Source organism: Tinamus guttatus, unplaced genomic scaffold (genome assembly GCF_059628265.1).
Source record: "Tinamus guttatus ecotype Peru unplaced genomic scaffold, ASM5962826v1 Tinamus_guttatus_pri_ptg000232l, whole genome shotgun sequence".
NCBI classification, from domain to species: Eukaryota; Metazoa; Chordata; class Aves; order Tinamiformes; family Tinamidae; genus Tinamus; species Tinamus guttatus.
In genome coordinates this window covers 175,093-192,839 of record NW_028288766.1, presented here as the reverse complement: position 1 = coordinate 192,839, position 17,747 = coordinate 175,093, and the positions used below count along the sequence as shown (strand labels likewise).

Below are 17,747 nucleotides of genomic sequence, written 5' to 3'. Positions count from 1 at the left end.
GTGATGCAGGTAGGTGATTTAAGATGTCACCACCTCTTGCTAATTGCTCTGCCTCTGCAATAGGGATTACTGAAATCACTGCAGGGTCACAAGAATTATGCAGGTAACTGGGAAACTCCGCAGGTGCTGGAGAAGAAGTATCAGCTGGTTTGGCAGATTCCACTCACAGTTGGTTAAAGGGATTCCCGTATGTCTGAGTCACACATATGTGCTCTTTCCTGCTGATTCCACTAGTCAATCATTAGCCTCCAGCAGAAGGACAAGGAAGACTGGTAGAAGTAGTAAACATGTGAATTGAACTCTAATACAGCACAGTAGGGTACGTGAAGGCACCGCAAGCACCTAAGAGCAGTGGACTTCAGGGACTGATGCTGAACACATGTGGGCAAATGCATTCTTCCCTCCCAGAAGTGTCACTGTGAGCCAAAGGTCGTATCGAGGGGTGGACACACAGAAAAGCTTAAGTCTGGCTGGCAGTAGGGTTCTTCTGCTTTTAGGTAGTGCTGACACAGACATGTGCTCTTTCTTTCCGATTCTCATTTCAAGGAGATGGGGCCAGCTGTATCAGGTTATATTATGGCTTTGTGCTTTCTAAACTTGAAAAATACTGAATGTAAATGCTATTAAGAGCACAGCAGGCATGCTTAATCATGCAAATATCATGTAAGCTTAATAACAGCACCACCATGTGTCTCAAGCTTATCTATCTATCTGCACCATTTTTAGTAATCATATACTATCCACACAGGCAGGTGCCAAACCAGCTCAAAAGCCCAAGCTGAATGTGCAGAATGCATTTGTAATACTGTTCTTTAAGAGAAGGTAGTTTTTAGAATGCCTCTTCATTTGATTGCAAATATTACAAAAATAATGTTATCCTTTATTCACTTTGGTCTAAAGGCAAAATGCTGTTTTACAAATATAGATATTTCACATGTTGTTTGTTGAGGAACCATTTCTACTAACTGGATTTATTTAAGCCAGAATAATGCATTCCTACGTTGACATTGCTTAGTCAGTGCTTGCTGAAAATAAAAACACGGGTCTTGTTTGTCAAGAGTAAACCGCATAAAGAAATGATGACTATTTTTTCAGAGGGTACCTCATGACATGCTTTTAAATTGCTCATGCAGGATAGATGAGAAGAAAGATTGTCTCATTCTTATTGTTGGAAAAAAATGCATTTTGGCTAGTCTCACCAGCAATGTCGTTTCTCGTCGCTCTTGGCTCAAACTGCATTGCATAGAGATCAGACACTGTGACGCTGCAGCCCTGTTTGCTCAGTTCTTCCACCGCGACTCTCTTCAAAGACCCATTCAAAGACTTAGGCTCTTGATGTGCATAGACTATTAGGACTTTCTTCCCTGGAAGCAGAGTGAAAAGCAGAGGACACCTTAGAGGTAGCCCAATGTGCAGCAATTTTTGAAGTCAGGACTTGGTTGTTCATGTTTTTGTGCTGTTTTCTCCATGCGTCACGAAATTGGTTAAAAGAAAAAAAAAGAAAAAGTGCGTTTGACTCCTTGGTAGAGCAAGTGACACCTGAGGAACTCATCTGTAAATTCCAACCTGCAAAAATCTTGTGATACCCTGGGTGTTTCAGGTGGACTTCAGTGGGCTATAAATGTGTTTCCATAGCAGGCTGCACTCCCCTACTGCACCATGCACAACCCCGGCCATGCCCCGCTCCTCTTTTGAGCCAGCTTGTTTTTCAGGCAGCATTTGTGCTCATTTGATTCCATCTGCCTTCAAAAACCCCTTACCCAAGACAGGAGAAATTTCTGCTGACTTGGCTCCCGAACCCGCCTCCCTTGTCAAACTAGTGCTGTATTAGTGTGAGGGATGGGATGTGACCAAAACAGGCCAATTTGGAGTCCTCCAACCATTATGCAATCAACTTCTGAGAGCCCAGAGAATCCCCCACCTACACTGTGGGTTCTTCCATTTAAGTGCAGAGCAAATGATAACATCAGGGTAAAAGTCATTTTCTCTCCCACTCTAGCATCCTCACAGTGGCTTCAACTGAAATCAACATGACTTCTTTGTAGGTGTGTCAGTGAGCTGTCTGGTGTATCTTAGACTGATGATAAAAATGCATTTAAGCTAAAATGGGGGACTAGAGGATGGGCAGGGATGTAGCTTTTTAAATATATGCAGTAAGGTATATCAGAGCTTACTTACTCATAATCTTCTTGGATACGGGCAGACTACTAAAATGGAATTACCATTCAATTTTAAAAATTTTCTAAAGAATTATTTCTCACTGAAGAGAAGGGGAAGTGAAATACTGTGGAGGGATAACGGTAGTTTATACATAAATTCTGCAGAGAAGGTAATTCCAAGGAACTATTTAAAATAACAGGATCTGCAGAACATTCAGACCTTGGTTCCTAAGAGCCAACACAAATGCTGCTCTGAATTCTATTTCTGCAATGGACACCAGGTTTGTCTGCCCCAGATCACCATCTTTGAGGTATCAGAGGTAGTTGACAGGATCTGGGCTGAGAATTTGAAGAACAATACCTTACTTTCATACATGGGTTATAAGAAGCAGTTATTTCTTCAGTGTGCATTGAGCGTCCTCCATGAAACAACAGCTTTGCCAAAAGACGATTACAATTTGCAGTCAGGTGCTATCACGAATTTAACAATTAATGGTTGCATGCCACAGTAGTTTATTTAAAGTATTTAAACAACAAGTTTAGATAAATTACTGCTCTCTTGCTCAATATTTTTTTTTCTGGAATATCAAAAACTGCTATATCTTTGCGGTTCCTGTTCTCTCTCTGTTGATTAAGTAATTCAGTGGTTGGAGACGGAACCCCCTCAAGGAAGTGAAATGAGCAGTTCTGCAAGCTGTTTAATTTCAGTGGAGTTGAGGACTCTCAGACATGGTGTCCCTGAAGTCTACTGAGGTCCACTGAGTTTCCAAAAGCATTAGCCACATGAGTAATTCCAGTGCTTTGAAAAAACCTGCACCTTAATATTCCAGCTAAACTCTAAGGCCATTCCGGGCACTAGCACGTCTAGGACCTAAGTCAAAACTATTTTCATTATTATGTGGCTCTTACCGGCCATCTTCAAAAATTATGTAGTAGTTTATCTCCTGAGAATCCAGTACGGCCTGTAAACAGAAATAACAACATTCACTTATGGGAGCGACATCAGGGGAAGGCGGAGGAAACGCCCGTCACGTCACCACCGGGCCGCCAGCGCGTTCTGTGACACAGAACCGAACCGAGGCAGAAGCTCTCCCTCATGCCAGGCCCTCCCGCGGCCACACGCGCTCCAGCTGCACCAGCCTCCAGGAGAAGGAAGGCGCAGGGGCTGCAGACCTTCCTCCTGGTGAATCTGGCCTGGCTGAGCCGCCCACCAGCAGCGAGAGGATTTGCGCGCTTCACCCCAAACGCAAATTCCCGCAGCTTTCAGCAGGGAGCAGGCAGCCCATATTCGCATTCGCTTGCTGCATCAGCACAGCCCTTCTTCCCCTGGCCCCAAGAAGGAGGAGGGGGCTCCCCTTCCTTCTCCGCTGCCTTTAAAACCCATTGCAGACTCGCCCCGAGCCACAGCCCTGGCAGGGACAAGCCCGAGCCCAGCGGCCGTCCGCGAGCACGGCCCGAGCCCGGGCCTGGGGACGCCCGCGGCGCCCGCCGTCCTCCCCGCCGCCCCCTACCCGGTGCGGGGCTCCGCAGGCCGCGGGCGGGCCAGGAAGGGCCGGGCCAGGCCGGGAAGGACCGGGAAGGGGAGGAGAGGAGAGAAGAGGAGAGGAGAGGAGCGAGGAGCGCCAGGCGCCGCGCACTGCCCGCCTGCAACCCGCCCAGGCGGCAGAAGGCCCTGCTGGCGGCCGGGGCTCCGTGCGCCCTCATGCCCCGCGCGCCATCGCTAGTCCCTGTTGCCGTTGCTGATGGGGCGCGCGCCACTGCTGTTCTCTACAACGGTATATGATATTATTAATACATTGTAATATTCATGCGTTCATCCTGCATGCGTGGTCCTGCATGCCTCTGCCTGGGCACTGGCCGTGTGCCTGCTGACACGCAGCCCCCGCCGCGGGCCCTTCGCCTTCCCTGCAGCGTCAGGACGAGGAGCCCCTCACGGTGCTGCAGCCCAGCTGACCAAAGGTCCCCCGGGCCACGCCGGAGCCAGCAGAAGCTGGGGCTCATCCCCAGGTGGAGCTCGGGAATGCACCTGGGTCACTCTGCAGGTCTTGATGTAGCTCCTGAAAGCAGGGCTGTTTGGATCTTTTCTTTTTGGGGGGGTTTAATGTGAGCAGGAACATAAGATGTATAAAGGGCTTATTTTCTCTCGAAGCACCAAGTATTTTTCTGCCATCCAATATATTCTGGTTGTTGGTTGTTAGCAACATTTTGAAAGGTCCATCTGAATAATAACAACAGTAACAAGAGGGCGTGTTTTTGTGGAGGAAAAACTTAGGAAAACATATTAATGATGTATCAGGTGTCATTATAACCTATGATATAAAAGCTGCATAAGAGGAAAGATTTTCTTTTTCCTATCTGTTGTTTTACTATCTACTAAATAATAGCTTTGCTAACTGGTATAAATTGCGATACTGTAGGTGCGCATTGTGGTTTTCAGAGAATACTGTGGTCTCAGCCTTGAAGAACTGATGAATCTGAAAAGCATGAAGTAACTAAATATTTCTCCAGAGAAGACAGACAGCCAGTGAGCTCATTGTAGAGGTGAAGAAAGCCCTGATTGCAGGATTAGTTCCCATGTTAAATCTTAATATATCTTGAATCATTTCTGGTTATTTCAGAAAATTTTAGAAAAATCCTCGCACTTTCCTATTTGTCTTTGAGAAAGATAAGGATTTGAGCAGTCACTTTCAGCAATTTCTTATTATTCTTATTAGTCTGATGACTAAAATTTTTTCAGAGCTTTTAGGAGAATTTTTGTGTCATTCAAATTGGTTAGGGCAGTTTTAAGAAGCTGCTTCTCTACAGTTTGACTCTGTAGGACAGAAACAAGTTTCTTATGCTTCTCCTTGTATGTTCGCCCTCCCCCTTTTTATAGTTAATTAACACTCAGGAAAGTGCTACTTACAGTAGCTGAATCCGGGTTTCTTCCCATGAGGTGCCTTCCTAGGACAATGCCCCTTCTCTGGATGGAGACTTCACTTTGCAGGTTGGGCTTCTGATCTTTTTTTTTTTTTTTTTTCTTTCCTTGTTTTTCTTGCTGCATTTCTTGCTCCTCTCTCCAGCACTTCCTTGGAGTAATAAAGCTATTTTCTTTCCATTAATATTTTCTCTAAGGAATTAATTACTAAGTGCTAAAAAGCAGGTGGGACTGAACTAGGAGAAATTTCTCCTGTCATCTGTCAGTCATTCATGAGCATTGACTGAGTCATCAGTGATAGCAATAATGAATATTTACAGTTTTTCTTGCTTGGGATCGACATAGACTGTTTCCATCTAACACAAGGCAGAGGGAACATAAGAAAATTAAAAAGACTTTAGTGATTCAGACCAGACATCCATTCAATACAGAATCTGATTTCCCACACCACCCTCGAATAGGTGTCTAGCAAAGAGTAACAACAAAGTCTCTGACAGAGCCCTGGAACAGGCTGCCCAGATAGGTTGTGGAGGCTCCTTCTCTGGAGATCTTCCAAACCCGCCTGGATGCCACCCTGTGCCACGGGCTCTGGGTTTCCCTGCTGGAGCAGGGGGGTTGGACTAGATGATCTCTAGAGGTCCCTTCCAATCTCAACCATTCTGTGATTCTGTGATATTCCTCCTGCTATTGCCTCAGACTGTGGCTATTTTCATCTCAAGCCTGGCAAGCCATAGCAGTTAATATAGTAGCCTCCAGTTTATCTCTCTCTCAAGTACTTTGCTGGATCTCCCCTTGAATCCATGCCAGTTCCTTATGTGCATAATGCCCTTTGGCAAAGGGTTTTTCTGATTTATTTCCTGGTGTTTGATGAACAACCCCCTTCAGTTTGTTTTGAACTTGTTTCCTATCAGCTTCGTTTATTATTTCTTATTTCTTGCACTGGTAGAGACAGAGATCTGTCAATATTTGCTCAACTTTTGGTGCTACTCATGGTTTTTCAGACCTGCATCATATGCCCCCTGAACTGTCTCCCTACCAGAGTGATCTTCAAGTGATCTTTGTACAGCAACTGTTCATATTTTTAGTCATTCCTTTGCTCTTTTTTACTCTTTTCCATTTCTGCTCTATCCTTTCTGAAGTGAGGGAATCAGATCTGCCTGTAGCATTCATGGTGTAGGTGAGCCTTGGATTTACCTGGTGATACAATCACTTTCTCTGTTTTGCTCTCTAGGCCTTTTCTAAGAATCTCCAACATAACCTTTGCTTTTCTGACTCCAACTGTGTACTGAATGATGCCTCATGAAATTATCTGAAATACCTCAAAAATTTACTCCTGAGTGGCGGCAGTCAGCCCAGAAGCCATTATTTCAGATGTGAAGCTGGGATTGATGCTTTTTTTCCCAGACTAAAAATAATTTTTAACTGACTGGCCTCTAATGTGGCGCCCAGATCTTGTTAGTCGTAGCTCCTACGTAGGTTGTAGGCACATAAAAAACAACCTTCATGCTACATGGATGAGTCATTGTTAGGAAAATTTTTCGACAAGTTGGTGGCTTTAATATCCTTCATTTTGATTTGGATTTTTTACTCTGGATAATCAGATCTGGCTTCAGTTTTGTCTGCAGCCTGAATGAAGCCAAACACCTATTCTTAAACAGGGACCTTCACATCAAACTGAGCACAAACTCCCTCTGCTCCTTTAGAAGTTGTTTCACTGGAGGAAACTGCAGTGGACCGCATTTGGAAATATCAAGCAAGTGGTCTTAATTTAGGAATTTCCAATGGATATTAACCCTACCTTTTTGCTCTTCCTTTCAAGATATATTTTAGTTCCCTTGTTAGATAAGGATTCTCCAGTCGTGCTAATGTTATGACACACAGGATTACACTGAACCTCTTTCTTCCTCTTTCTGCCCAAGACCCCCATAACTGCTCTCCATGTAGGCAGGCATGCAGATGGGATTTTTCTCTCCTAGATTTAGCCATGTAAAGGTTAGGACATCTAGTTTGAACTTGCTCTATAACTGAGAGTTATGCATCTTCAGATGAAATTCCTTTCATCTACTTTAAATGTGAGTGGAGGGAGACTCGCTACTTGGCTTAGACCAGACACCTACCATCTAAATTGATAAACGGAGATGAAGGAATGAGAATATTAAGAATATTTGGACTCCCACAGCCTTTTGAGTGATAGCTGTTGTTCATAGAATCACAGAATCACAGAATGCTTAAGCTAGGAAGGGACCTCTAGAGGTCATCTAGTCCAACCTCCCTGCACTCGCAGGGTCACCTAGAGCACATGGCACAGGACTGCATCCAAGCAGGTTTTGAAGATCTCCAGAGAAGAAGACTCCACAACCTCTCTGGGCAACCTGTTCCAGTGCTCTGTCACCCTTACTGTTAAAAAATTTTTCCTTAAGTTCATGTGGAACTTTTGGTGTTTCAGTTTCTGGCCATTTCCCCTAGTTCTATCAGTGACCACCAGTGAAAAGAGGCCAGCACCATCCTCCTCGCTCCCTCCCTTGAAGTACTCATATGTACTGATCAGGTCTCCTCTCAGCCTTCTCTTCTCCAGGCTGAACAGGCCCAGCTCCCTCAGCCTCTCCTCATAGGGCAGATGTTCCAGGCCCCTGATCATCCTTGTGGCCCTGCGCTGGACTCTCTCCAGCAGCTCCACATCCCTCTTGTACTGTGGAGCCCAGAACTGGACACAATACTCCAGATGTGGCCTCACCAGGGCTGAGTAGAGGGGCAGGATCACCTCCCTCGACTTGCTGGAGATGCTCTTGTGAAGACACCCCAGGATCCCATTGGCCTTTTTGGCCACGAGGGCACACTGCTGCCTCATGGTCAACTTGTCATCCACCATGATACCCAGGTCCTTTTCTGCAGAGCTGCTCTCCAGAAGGTTGTTTTCCAGCCTGTACTGGTGTCTGGGGTTATTCTTCCCTAAGTGCAGGACCTTGCACTTGACCTTGTTGAATTTCATAAGATTTCTCACTGCCCAGTTATCCAGTCTGTCCCAGTCCCTTTGGATGGCAGCGCAGCCCTCTTGGCTATCGGATACTCCTCCCAGTTTGGTATCATCAGCAAACTTGCTGAGGGAGCACTCTGTGCCTTCATCCAGGTCGTTGATGAATAAATTGAACAGGACTGGACCAAGGACTGACCCCTGGGGGACACCGCTAGCTACAGACCTCCAACTAGACTCGGCACCGCTGATCACCACCCTCTGAGATCACCACACTCTGAGCTCTGCCATCCACCTAGTTCCTAATCCACCTCACTGTGCACTCGTCTATCCCACGCTTCCGGAGCTTGCCCAGGAGGATGTTGTGAGGGACGATGTCAAAAGCCTTGGTGAAGTCGCGATAGACGACATCCACCACTCTCTCCTCATCTATCCAGCCGGTCATTTCATCATAGAAGGCTGTCAGGTTAGTCAGGCAAGATGTCCCCTTGGTGAATCCATGCTGACTACTCCTGAGCACCTTCTTGTCCTCCATGTGCCCAGAGACAACGGCCAGTATGAGCCGTTCCATCGCTTTTCCGGGGACGGAGGTGAGGCTGACTGGCCTGTAGTTGCCTGGGTCCTCCTTCTTGCCTTTTTTGAAGACTGGCGTGACATTGGCCTTCTTCCAGTCCTCCGGCACCTCCCCCGTTCTCCAGGATTTTTCAAAGATGATGGAGGGTGGTTTAGCTATGACATCTGCCAGCTCACTCAGCACTCTGGGATGCATCCCATCAGGGCCCATGGATTTGTGGGTATCGAGTTTACTTAAGTGCTCTCTGACTCAATATTTCTTTATCCTTGTTAGGGTACCCCCTGCCTACTTCTTACCCTCTACCTACTTGTTAGGACATGTAAAAGACCCCAGTTCTCCAAATGCAGAATAAACAGCTGTATTGCAACCAAGAGCAGAGAAATAGCAGGTAATTCCATATCTTGTTGCTGTGCTGAAGCCAAACATTGTCTTGCACTTCGTGCAGTAAGAACAACATTGTACATTTATGGAGGTAGTTATGGAGGTTGTATGAGTCAGAAGTTATAAAACAGTGAGTCCTATGTTGGGAAATGTTTAGAGTGATCCTAGTGCTTATTGCAGTGAAGTCACAAGCAAAATTTATATATCAAACAAAGAATAAAGACTAAAAAGCAGTGGAGAGCAAAGCAGCTGCATAGAGATAGGCAGAACCAAAAGCAGCAGTGAATCCCACTTGGAAGTGGAAGGAGTTTTCTGGGTTAACACTGTGGCATATTGGCACAGTGCTGCAAGGCAGTGTGCACTGCTATGTCATGTGTCAGAGGCTGTGTGAACAAATAGAGACCTTCATTGCCCAAACATATCTGAATAACAGTTCCTATTAGTAGTTCCTATATTAACATCATTCAAGGAAAAGGAGAAAAAAGGACCAAAAGAAAAGTTTCCAATACCTAGAGGTAATACAAATGCTTTTTCCCCCCCACATTTTCTTTTAATATCTTGCAAGTAATGAAATTAAAGTTGGGAGCTGATTATAGGAGAATGATAACCAAATACTGTGTTTCAAATACAAGGAAGATGAAACACCTAACACATTTTATTGCCTCACAGTTATGTTAATTTGTGGTAAGAATAACAGAAAATAGGTAAGGCTATTTTAAGTGGCTGTTAATTTGTAAATGTGATTGTTACAGTCAAGTTCAAGAACTAAACTACTCTGAAAAATAATTGGGTTTGTTCCTTCAAGCCAACAATTAATTGAGTCATTAGCACAATCACGAAAATAATAAATGTGAGTATAAAATGCAAACACTTGCATTGGTTCCTTGGCTACTGAACTTAATTAACTCCTTGTTTTCTTTTTTTTTCCCCATTTTGTCAGAAGATGCAGTGCACAATTTTATGACCCCTAATACCTGCTGTATAAATCCATGTGAAAATGCCAGTGGCATATTTCTATGTGTCTGAATTTTCTACTTGCAAATTACAAAACATTGGCTAGGGTGCAAGGTACAGCCGTCTATCCTAGGGGTAAAAAAGTATGAATTCGTATGTAGCTGTGCAGGACTTATTTTTGTTTCCTAATGCCTTTGTCTGGAAGGAATAGCAAGTTTTGGTTCTGCTTCTGGAGTGATAGGTTAAGGTTGTAGAACATTATGGATCCTGCGCGCATCTGTTATGCCATCTAGTGGCTAATGGAAGATTTGTCTTCAGAGCAGAAGCGAAGAGGAAGACATTAAGATTTCACTAGGGGTGCTTGTAATCTTTAACACAGGTTCTATTTTGGAAGAAGTATTTTAACTTTCATCATCAGTGAGCACAGGTAATAAAGAAAAACCATGCTAACAAAGTAGTATATAGAGTAAATTCTATCCAATCTTACTTTTTTGTGAGTGTTCCAGAGAACAAAGCTGCTGAGAGAGCAGTTACAAAAGAGTGAATACTGCAGTCCTGGGCTAAGATAGGTTAAAAGGAGAAACTGAGAAGTAATATTCTACAGAAAATATTTTGCATAACTTGGAACTACAGCAGATACCACAATAACACTGCAGTTACTCCTAGGCTTTGTTTTGTCAGGTAGCAAAATGAGGCAGTCGCCCCCATATTGATCTGTCCTTTGAGCCAAAGAGATCACGGGCTTATGCAACAGGAAGGAAGGAAGCAGAAGCACTGTGTGACTAAAAGTCTCTTGTTTGACCTGTTTTTTCCTCTCAGTAGGGTATTGAGTAACAGAAATTGGTTAAGAAGTCCCTAAAGTATCTCCAGATGAAAAACAAACCAACAACAGGGATAGTTTCCTGGAAAACATTTTCTATCAGTTGCTCAGTTTGTTTTTTAATGCTGTGATTCTAAATATTTGATGATATCAAAGTAAACTAGAAATCACTTAATTTAAATCTATCTTTAGAGGTTTTATTAGTATGAAACCTTAACTGCAGCTTCTGTTGGATATCTTTTGATGTACAAATGCTGGCATGCATAAACTTGCTATTTGTAAATTAGTAGCATTCTCTTCTGCACTTTTCCAACCTCTGGAAAGCAATTTGGTTCAGAAGTCTGGTCAGAATTTTAAATTTGACTGCACTCTTAGTAGTAAATGATAGAGAATAAAAGATCTAGAATTTGCTTTAGTATTTGAATAATGAGAATCTTTGCCAAGTTTGACCAGTCCTTCTTCACCCTGTTTGTGGTAGTAGAAGGAATAGTGTGCATTGGCATTGCTTTTTAGCTTGTGAAATTAAATGTTCAGGTAAATATAGGGTGGATTGAATATTAAAGTGGCATCTAAGCAAGTTGGCAATCAACTGGCCAATTGATTTTACCAGCAAGAACTTTATGGAGTATTTGAACTGAGAGTGGCAATGTGTTAATTGTGATGTTAGAAAGAAACACCTCTGCACATAGCTTTTTGAGAAAGTGCCTCTAAAATGTGCATATATTCTACAGCTTTACCTGTTTGATTTTGAATATTAGTTACTATGAATACTAGTCCCACAAAAAGTTTTAAAGATTTTTTTTTCTTCAGGGAGAGGGGGGAGAAAGAGGGAGAGTGTGATTTTTCCACACCAATAATTCTTACTTTGACAAAACAAAAACTCAAGAGACCTGTTTTTATATTTCTTGCGCTTCAAAGTTACTTTCCGTCTCCTATGTAAGATTTACGATTGTCTATTATGCAGGAAAGATCATACATCAACTTGAAACACTGTTTTCTCAGGCAAGCTGATGCTTCTCTGGATTAGAGAAGTGGATTGTTAAAGTGCATCTGGAAATGAGCTTAGCTACTTGGTTGGAATCTATTATGATGAGAGATGAAGTTAATTCCATAAAGTCAATGAACTCTAGGTAGGCATCAGCAGGTGTGTAAAGTGCTGTTTCTGGTGAGTTCAGTGAGATGTGACTTAAGAAGCAACTAATTTTGGATATTTACAAATCAGTTAATAAATTAATGTTATCCTTTCCAAAGTGTTTTTTTCTTTTTGCAGATTCTATATACACACCAGAGAACCTGAGCTCACGTGGGCAAGGTTCATTATGGGCCAATAACTTGGTTCCTGATCACTGCTGAGTCTTACATTGGCTTGGGATCACTCTGTAATACAGGATCATGTCCTGTACATGAGCATATCCCATGAGCTGAATCTTAATTGCCCTCAAATTAAAAAAGTCTGTAACATACCATCTTCTATTAGGCTCAGGATTAATGATCTGGCCTGGAAACAGTGAACAAATCTGTAATGACCACTTTAAAACAAGTATGCTTTGTTGTGTTAAAAAGAATACTTACGCAGAGAACAAAATACTTGAGGCGTAGAGGGTGTCCTCTGAATTTTTGTCATACAAAGAATTGCTAAGGTTTCTTTAGGAACAAATAAACATTTAACTGTCTTTGGCAATCTGATTTTAATTCAGTGATGAGTATTGAATGAGAAAAAGAAGACAGTTCTCTGCTTGTCTACACAAAACCCAGAGGAGGGTGCTAAAGAGCCACTTTTAAAACAAAATCTTGCAAATAAACTGAACACCAGATCCATATACTGATGATTTTTGTCTTAGCAAAGTCGCAAAATAAATAAGGGATTAGTCACAAGTCTTTCTTGTGTTTGCCAGATAGTTCATGCATGCTCATTCTGTAAGTGCCATCTTTCAAATTTATTTTGTGACTACTTTTCATTGCTTCCTATCTGTGTTACTCCACTGAACAGCCATTCTGTTACCTCAACCATCCTTTCTTGGGCTATTTTATATATAAGAAGAAAGATCTAAATAACTAAGTTTCATCTGTATGTAACTCATAGAAGAGAGATTCTTGCCAGTAGTATTTGACAGAAACCAAGAGAAAAAAATCTATTTAATGTTCAGGGAAACTGTTACCTCCAACTTGCCTATATTCAAAATATGTGGTAAACTGGTTTGCTGGCTAATCTGGTACGTTTGAAATCCATTTGGAGCAATTTTTTTTGACTTAAAATTTACTCAGGCAAGTTTTAGGCAATGATTGTATTAAGTAAACCCCAGAGAAAATTCTTGGAGCCAGAACTGGCAATCAAATTTCTCCTCTCTGCAATAAAAGCATAGGCTAAAGTCTTGCTGTTTCTGAATTACTATTTAATTATATTCTGCGCACTGAAGCCACATCATTAGGAGGAGATACTTCATCTTCCCCCTGTTCTCACTTCCTGCTCTGCTGTAATAGAATGGGGCTTCATGACTAAGGGGCACTGAGGTGTGAAACTTGTCCTGCCAGGGAGAGTCAGGATTTGAATTTCAGTCTTAACCATCAGGCCATCACATAAAAGGAGAATTGAAAAAAAAAAAAAAAAACCTACTAGCACACTCTGGAAGAATATGCCTACTTACGAGGGTGGAGGGTTGTGGCTAGTTGCTCTTATGGAATGTGCCTAAAATCAAAAATTGTAAAGGAGGGGGGTGGTCAAAGGCACGCTCCTGGTATTATTTGTGTTTATTATGATATTTATTATAGGCCGTTTGCCTTTCTCTGGCCCTATGTCTCCTATCTTCCAAGGAAGCGTCTTTACCTGGAAGTTTAGGAAGTCTTACCATGGACTGAGCAGAAATTGAGCTGCCTCATGGAGGAGTAAGCTACTGCACACTGACTGCTCCCTGCTAACTGCCCTCCTGCAGGCTGCAGGCAGACAGTTCCTCAGGAACAGCTCACATTTGTTTAAGTTCCTGGGAGAGAATAGCTGGCTGGATCCCAACCTTTCAGTCCCTACAAGCTCAGGTGCCCAAGCAGCTTCTTGGGAATCTTACACCTAAAGCAGACCTGGGCTATAATATATTCGGACTAAAGATAAGCAAAAGTTGTAATAATACTACGTGCAAAAGTTGTAATAATACTACGTATATGTTAACCTTTGCAGGACTGGAGCTTTAACATGTCTCTCTACCAGTCACTCCCTCTCTTTCAGGAGGTATGAAAGGTAGTTTTATTAGTTCAGGAGGCCCTTGCCCATATATGCTTCCTCTGCATGCAGAAGAAGGAAAATGCATTCCCACAAAAGGGCATTGTCCCTTTCATCTGTATAATGTAGTATATAAATGCAGAATCTAGCATAATAAAATGAGCTGTAAGGTAGCTATTCTACCATGCAAGGGTAGAATGCAGGAATACAAGTGGCTTTGTCAAAGGGCAGAACATCATAGCGATGTAAAATGACATATTTGTATTTCACGTATTTCACGTATTGCATGATTTGTCTATGCATGATGTCTAAGGAGTTATAATTTGAGAAATATATCATTTAAATGATTAAGCTTGTCATTATAATGTGGTCTAAAATCACCTCTTCCTCCTCATTTTAGATTACTTCTGCATTTACTTCTGCATTTGGTCTGCATGACTTAGTTGGCAAAAATTAAGTGCATGGTTCACAGATCTACGTCCCGTGTATTAAACGGAATTAATCATATAGCTATAGTCATATTTTTATCTTCTCATTACATTGATGTGGGGTATCCCCATTTGTGCCCGGACCTCCCACACAAAAGGCGCAAGTGCGACCTTACTTCCCTGAAACACTAACCCGTCATGCAAATCCGCCACTGCTGCAGCAGCGCTGTCACATTTTAGATTGACTTCCCTGCTGTACATCTGCACAACCTTCTTCCTTCCCCTGCCCCCCTTTGCTCTGTTACCTGCCGTACTGCAAACCCCAAGAGCATATGGGCAAAGCTGAGAAATCCCCCAAACTCAGTTATCTGTGCAGCTATTCAGCATAGCTCTCGCAGCACTTACGTGTGCTCTGCTTCCCCCATTTTTTTTCCTTTTTGACCTTTTCTGTGGCCTATCATCATGCAGCATCCTGCGTCACGCTACCTCACACGCCAAAATAATAAATCTCTATGCTTCAAGGGCTCAACGTGAAGTGCAGTATAGTAGCTGCCATACAAGCAAAACTGGCAACAAAACCCAAAATGGAAAGCTGAAAGTCCATCCCCTTTTCCCTCTTTTTTCTTCTTAGCCTCTCCCTCTCTCTGCCCCTCTCTTTGCTTCTGCTCTCCTCTTTCCTCTCCTCTTTCTCCCTCCTCTCCTTACAAACTCAAAAGGTCTGCTTAAATAATTCTCTAGGCATTTGTGAATAGAGGCATCACATTATTTTTTTCTTTCTTTGTAGTTACTGTATCCCTTGATAGAGTCCCTCTGTCCTGCTGTTGTATCTCATGAGAAACAACCATAGCAAGCTCTGTTTCATTTTGCCCCATCTCTGCCTCCCTAATTAATTACTGCTCTGGGAGCAGAATTTTACCCTGACAGTGAAAGTTTACATTAGTTTCTGTCGTAGTGAATACCAATACAGAGCACTATACTGGTTTAGAGGCAGAAAGCAAGAACACCTCTGCCACTAACCATCTCTTAGGTCAGAGGAAAGCTGCTTGGAGCCATATTTTGGGTGTTCCTTCACATATTGTGAGTAAGTGTATCTCGATTTTTGGGTCTCTGTCTTGAAGGCGAGGGGTGGGTAGTGTTGCCACAGTGCTGCACAGCCCCTGTTCCCGCACAGTCTTCAGCCCTGGGCAGCAGTGAAGAGGGAGCCAGGGCCAGGCACCCAGACATGAAAGGCTGCCTTGGGAAGGAGCCCTTCGAAGCTGTGGTGTGTGAAAGTGCTGGACACCATGAGCAGTCATGAGCAAAGGTGTGCTTGGGCCCAGAGCAGCCTGCCAGTGTGGCCAGGGGCAGCCACGTGCACCTTGGCCTCCACAGGTTTTTCCCGGTCTCTTTCCGCCTCCTACGGTGTGTTGGCCCCAGCCGGGTGAGGCTCTTCCTCGGTGCCTCCCCAGCCCTCGGGCTCCTCCCGGCCTTTCTGCCCCTGCCCCAGCACCACCCCATGGCCCTGCAATGGCTGCCCCACCCCGGGCGCTGAGGGCGGCTGCTGCTGGTGTCAGGCCCTAGCACAGCTAAGGGGGAGCCTTCCCTCTGGGCACCCGGTTTGATTTAAAAAACCAGCAGAATGGGCACGGAAACCTCAGCAGGCTGCTGGGCCTGGCCTTTATATGCTTTTTGTCTTGGTGGTAGGGCAGAAGTTGAGCAGGAACATTCAGCCTGGGACTCACAGAAACCAGTTCCTTCCTTCCTTTTTTTTGGCTTGTGTGTTGAAACTCTTCTCCCAAATGTGTTGACACTGCACTCCTTCTAACATTGGCATTCCATGGTAGGACTTTCTAGTTTATCCGCAGGGATACAGGCAGCTCTGTGTGGCGTTCAGTACTGAATGCAGTGGGGTACCCTCCTGCTTGGACTCATTGAAGAGTTGCCATAAACATCACCCTAGGACAAATATGGAGCTGCTTGTGCAATGTGGTTACACTGCAGAGGCATTTAGTCAGACCAGTCTCACCAACAGGACACTTGGAGATAAAGCAGCATTTTCAGGCCTGCTGGAGATGTGCCAGGTTTTTATCGAGCCTTGTGTGTGCTGGGGTACAAGTTACGAAGGCCATGTGAATATAATGCGCATAATTTTGGCTGATTCTTGTGTTCCCATCCCTTGCTATGTAATGACTCATCAAACTGTGTGCATGCTCACAGCAAGCAACAGTCCTAAAATGGTTCTTATGGTTTCTGATGGGGATTGCTGCGTGACTTGCTCATGCTGGTGTCCTTTCTTCATGACATTGCTTTTGGAAACTACTGCTCTTAAAGACAGATTTCAATTTCTGTTTCAATTATTGTGTCCTAATTCCTCACTTGACTTGCCCTCCTGGAGAAGTATAAAACCTAAAATCATTCTTTCACTATGTTGAAAGATCTCTGGAGAAGAAGTGGGTCTTAATAGTTCTTTACGTATCCCATAGCATTGATTATTTCTATTCTCACTTCCTTCATACAATCATGTTTTGGAAAGCTGCCTGCTTAGGTTTACATGCTAGGATCAATATAAAAGGATTATGAAAGGACCGTTTATATAATTTGAGTGAAATAGAAATGGGAATGCATGTTTGTGCCTCCAAGGTCAGTCTATGGAAGGACATTCAGACTTCCTTTTTCTTCTCCATATCATCATCACCCAGCCTCCCCCTGTCACGTCCTTTGAACTCCGATGAGAGCTCTTGATATGAGGAATCTGTGTAATGAGAAGGAAATGGCAGTGGTTTAGGCAGATGTCAAATGTGCATCACTTTTTCCTTGCCTTCAACCAACTCCCAGGAGACTGCTGGGTAGGAGAATAGTTAGAGTAGTTTGAAATTGTTATACAATATGCCTAACTCCTCTGCAGTAGGGGACAGGTTATCGTTATCATCAGATTATGTAAGGGGGAAAATGGCTCAAACCAGTAGCAACTAGCATAAATCATGACGGTTATAGCTGTGCTGCCATATGTGAGAATGTTTCTGTGGAGGGTTTTCTCTGGCTTCCCCTAGAGTTTGAAAGATACCTGAGGAGCCAAGCGTAGATCCACAGGACATGTGAGTGGGCTTTAGAGCCTATTTGCATTTGTCCTCAGACCCCCAGATCCTATAATGTGCCAAATCCTGCTATCATTTGGGTTCTTAGAGTGTTTTAGCGTATGAAGAAAACGGTTGTGTGTAAGAAGCGTAATACATTTGTAAAAGAAAAAGAAAAAAAGAAATGGGGCCTTTATCCCCTTGTGTACTTAATATTCCAAATAGTGAAAGCTTCTCTGCCTTCAGAGGTAGTACAGAACTCCTAACAGAAAAACAGCT

At 43.5% G+C, this 17,747-nt stretch overlaps 1 protein-coding gene across 1 annotated transcript in view; it reads right to left on the bottom strand.

Annotated features, from left to right (window-relative positions):
• The window catches only part of NQO2 (N-ribosyldihydronicotinamide:quinone dehydrogenase 2), a 48,545-nt gene that overhangs the window by 5,737 nt on the left and 25,061 nt on the right, over positions 1–17,747 (bottom strand). The window contains exons 2-3 of the mRNA XM_088525662.1: positions 3,069–3,121; positions 1,200–1,393 (exon numbers count right to left, since the gene is read on the bottom strand). Of these exons, the coding sequence (XP_088381788.1) occupies positions 1,200–1,393; positions 3,069–3,121 (247 nt within the window). The remainder of the gene's footprint in view (positions 1–1,199; positions 1,394–3,068; positions 3,122–17,747) is intronic.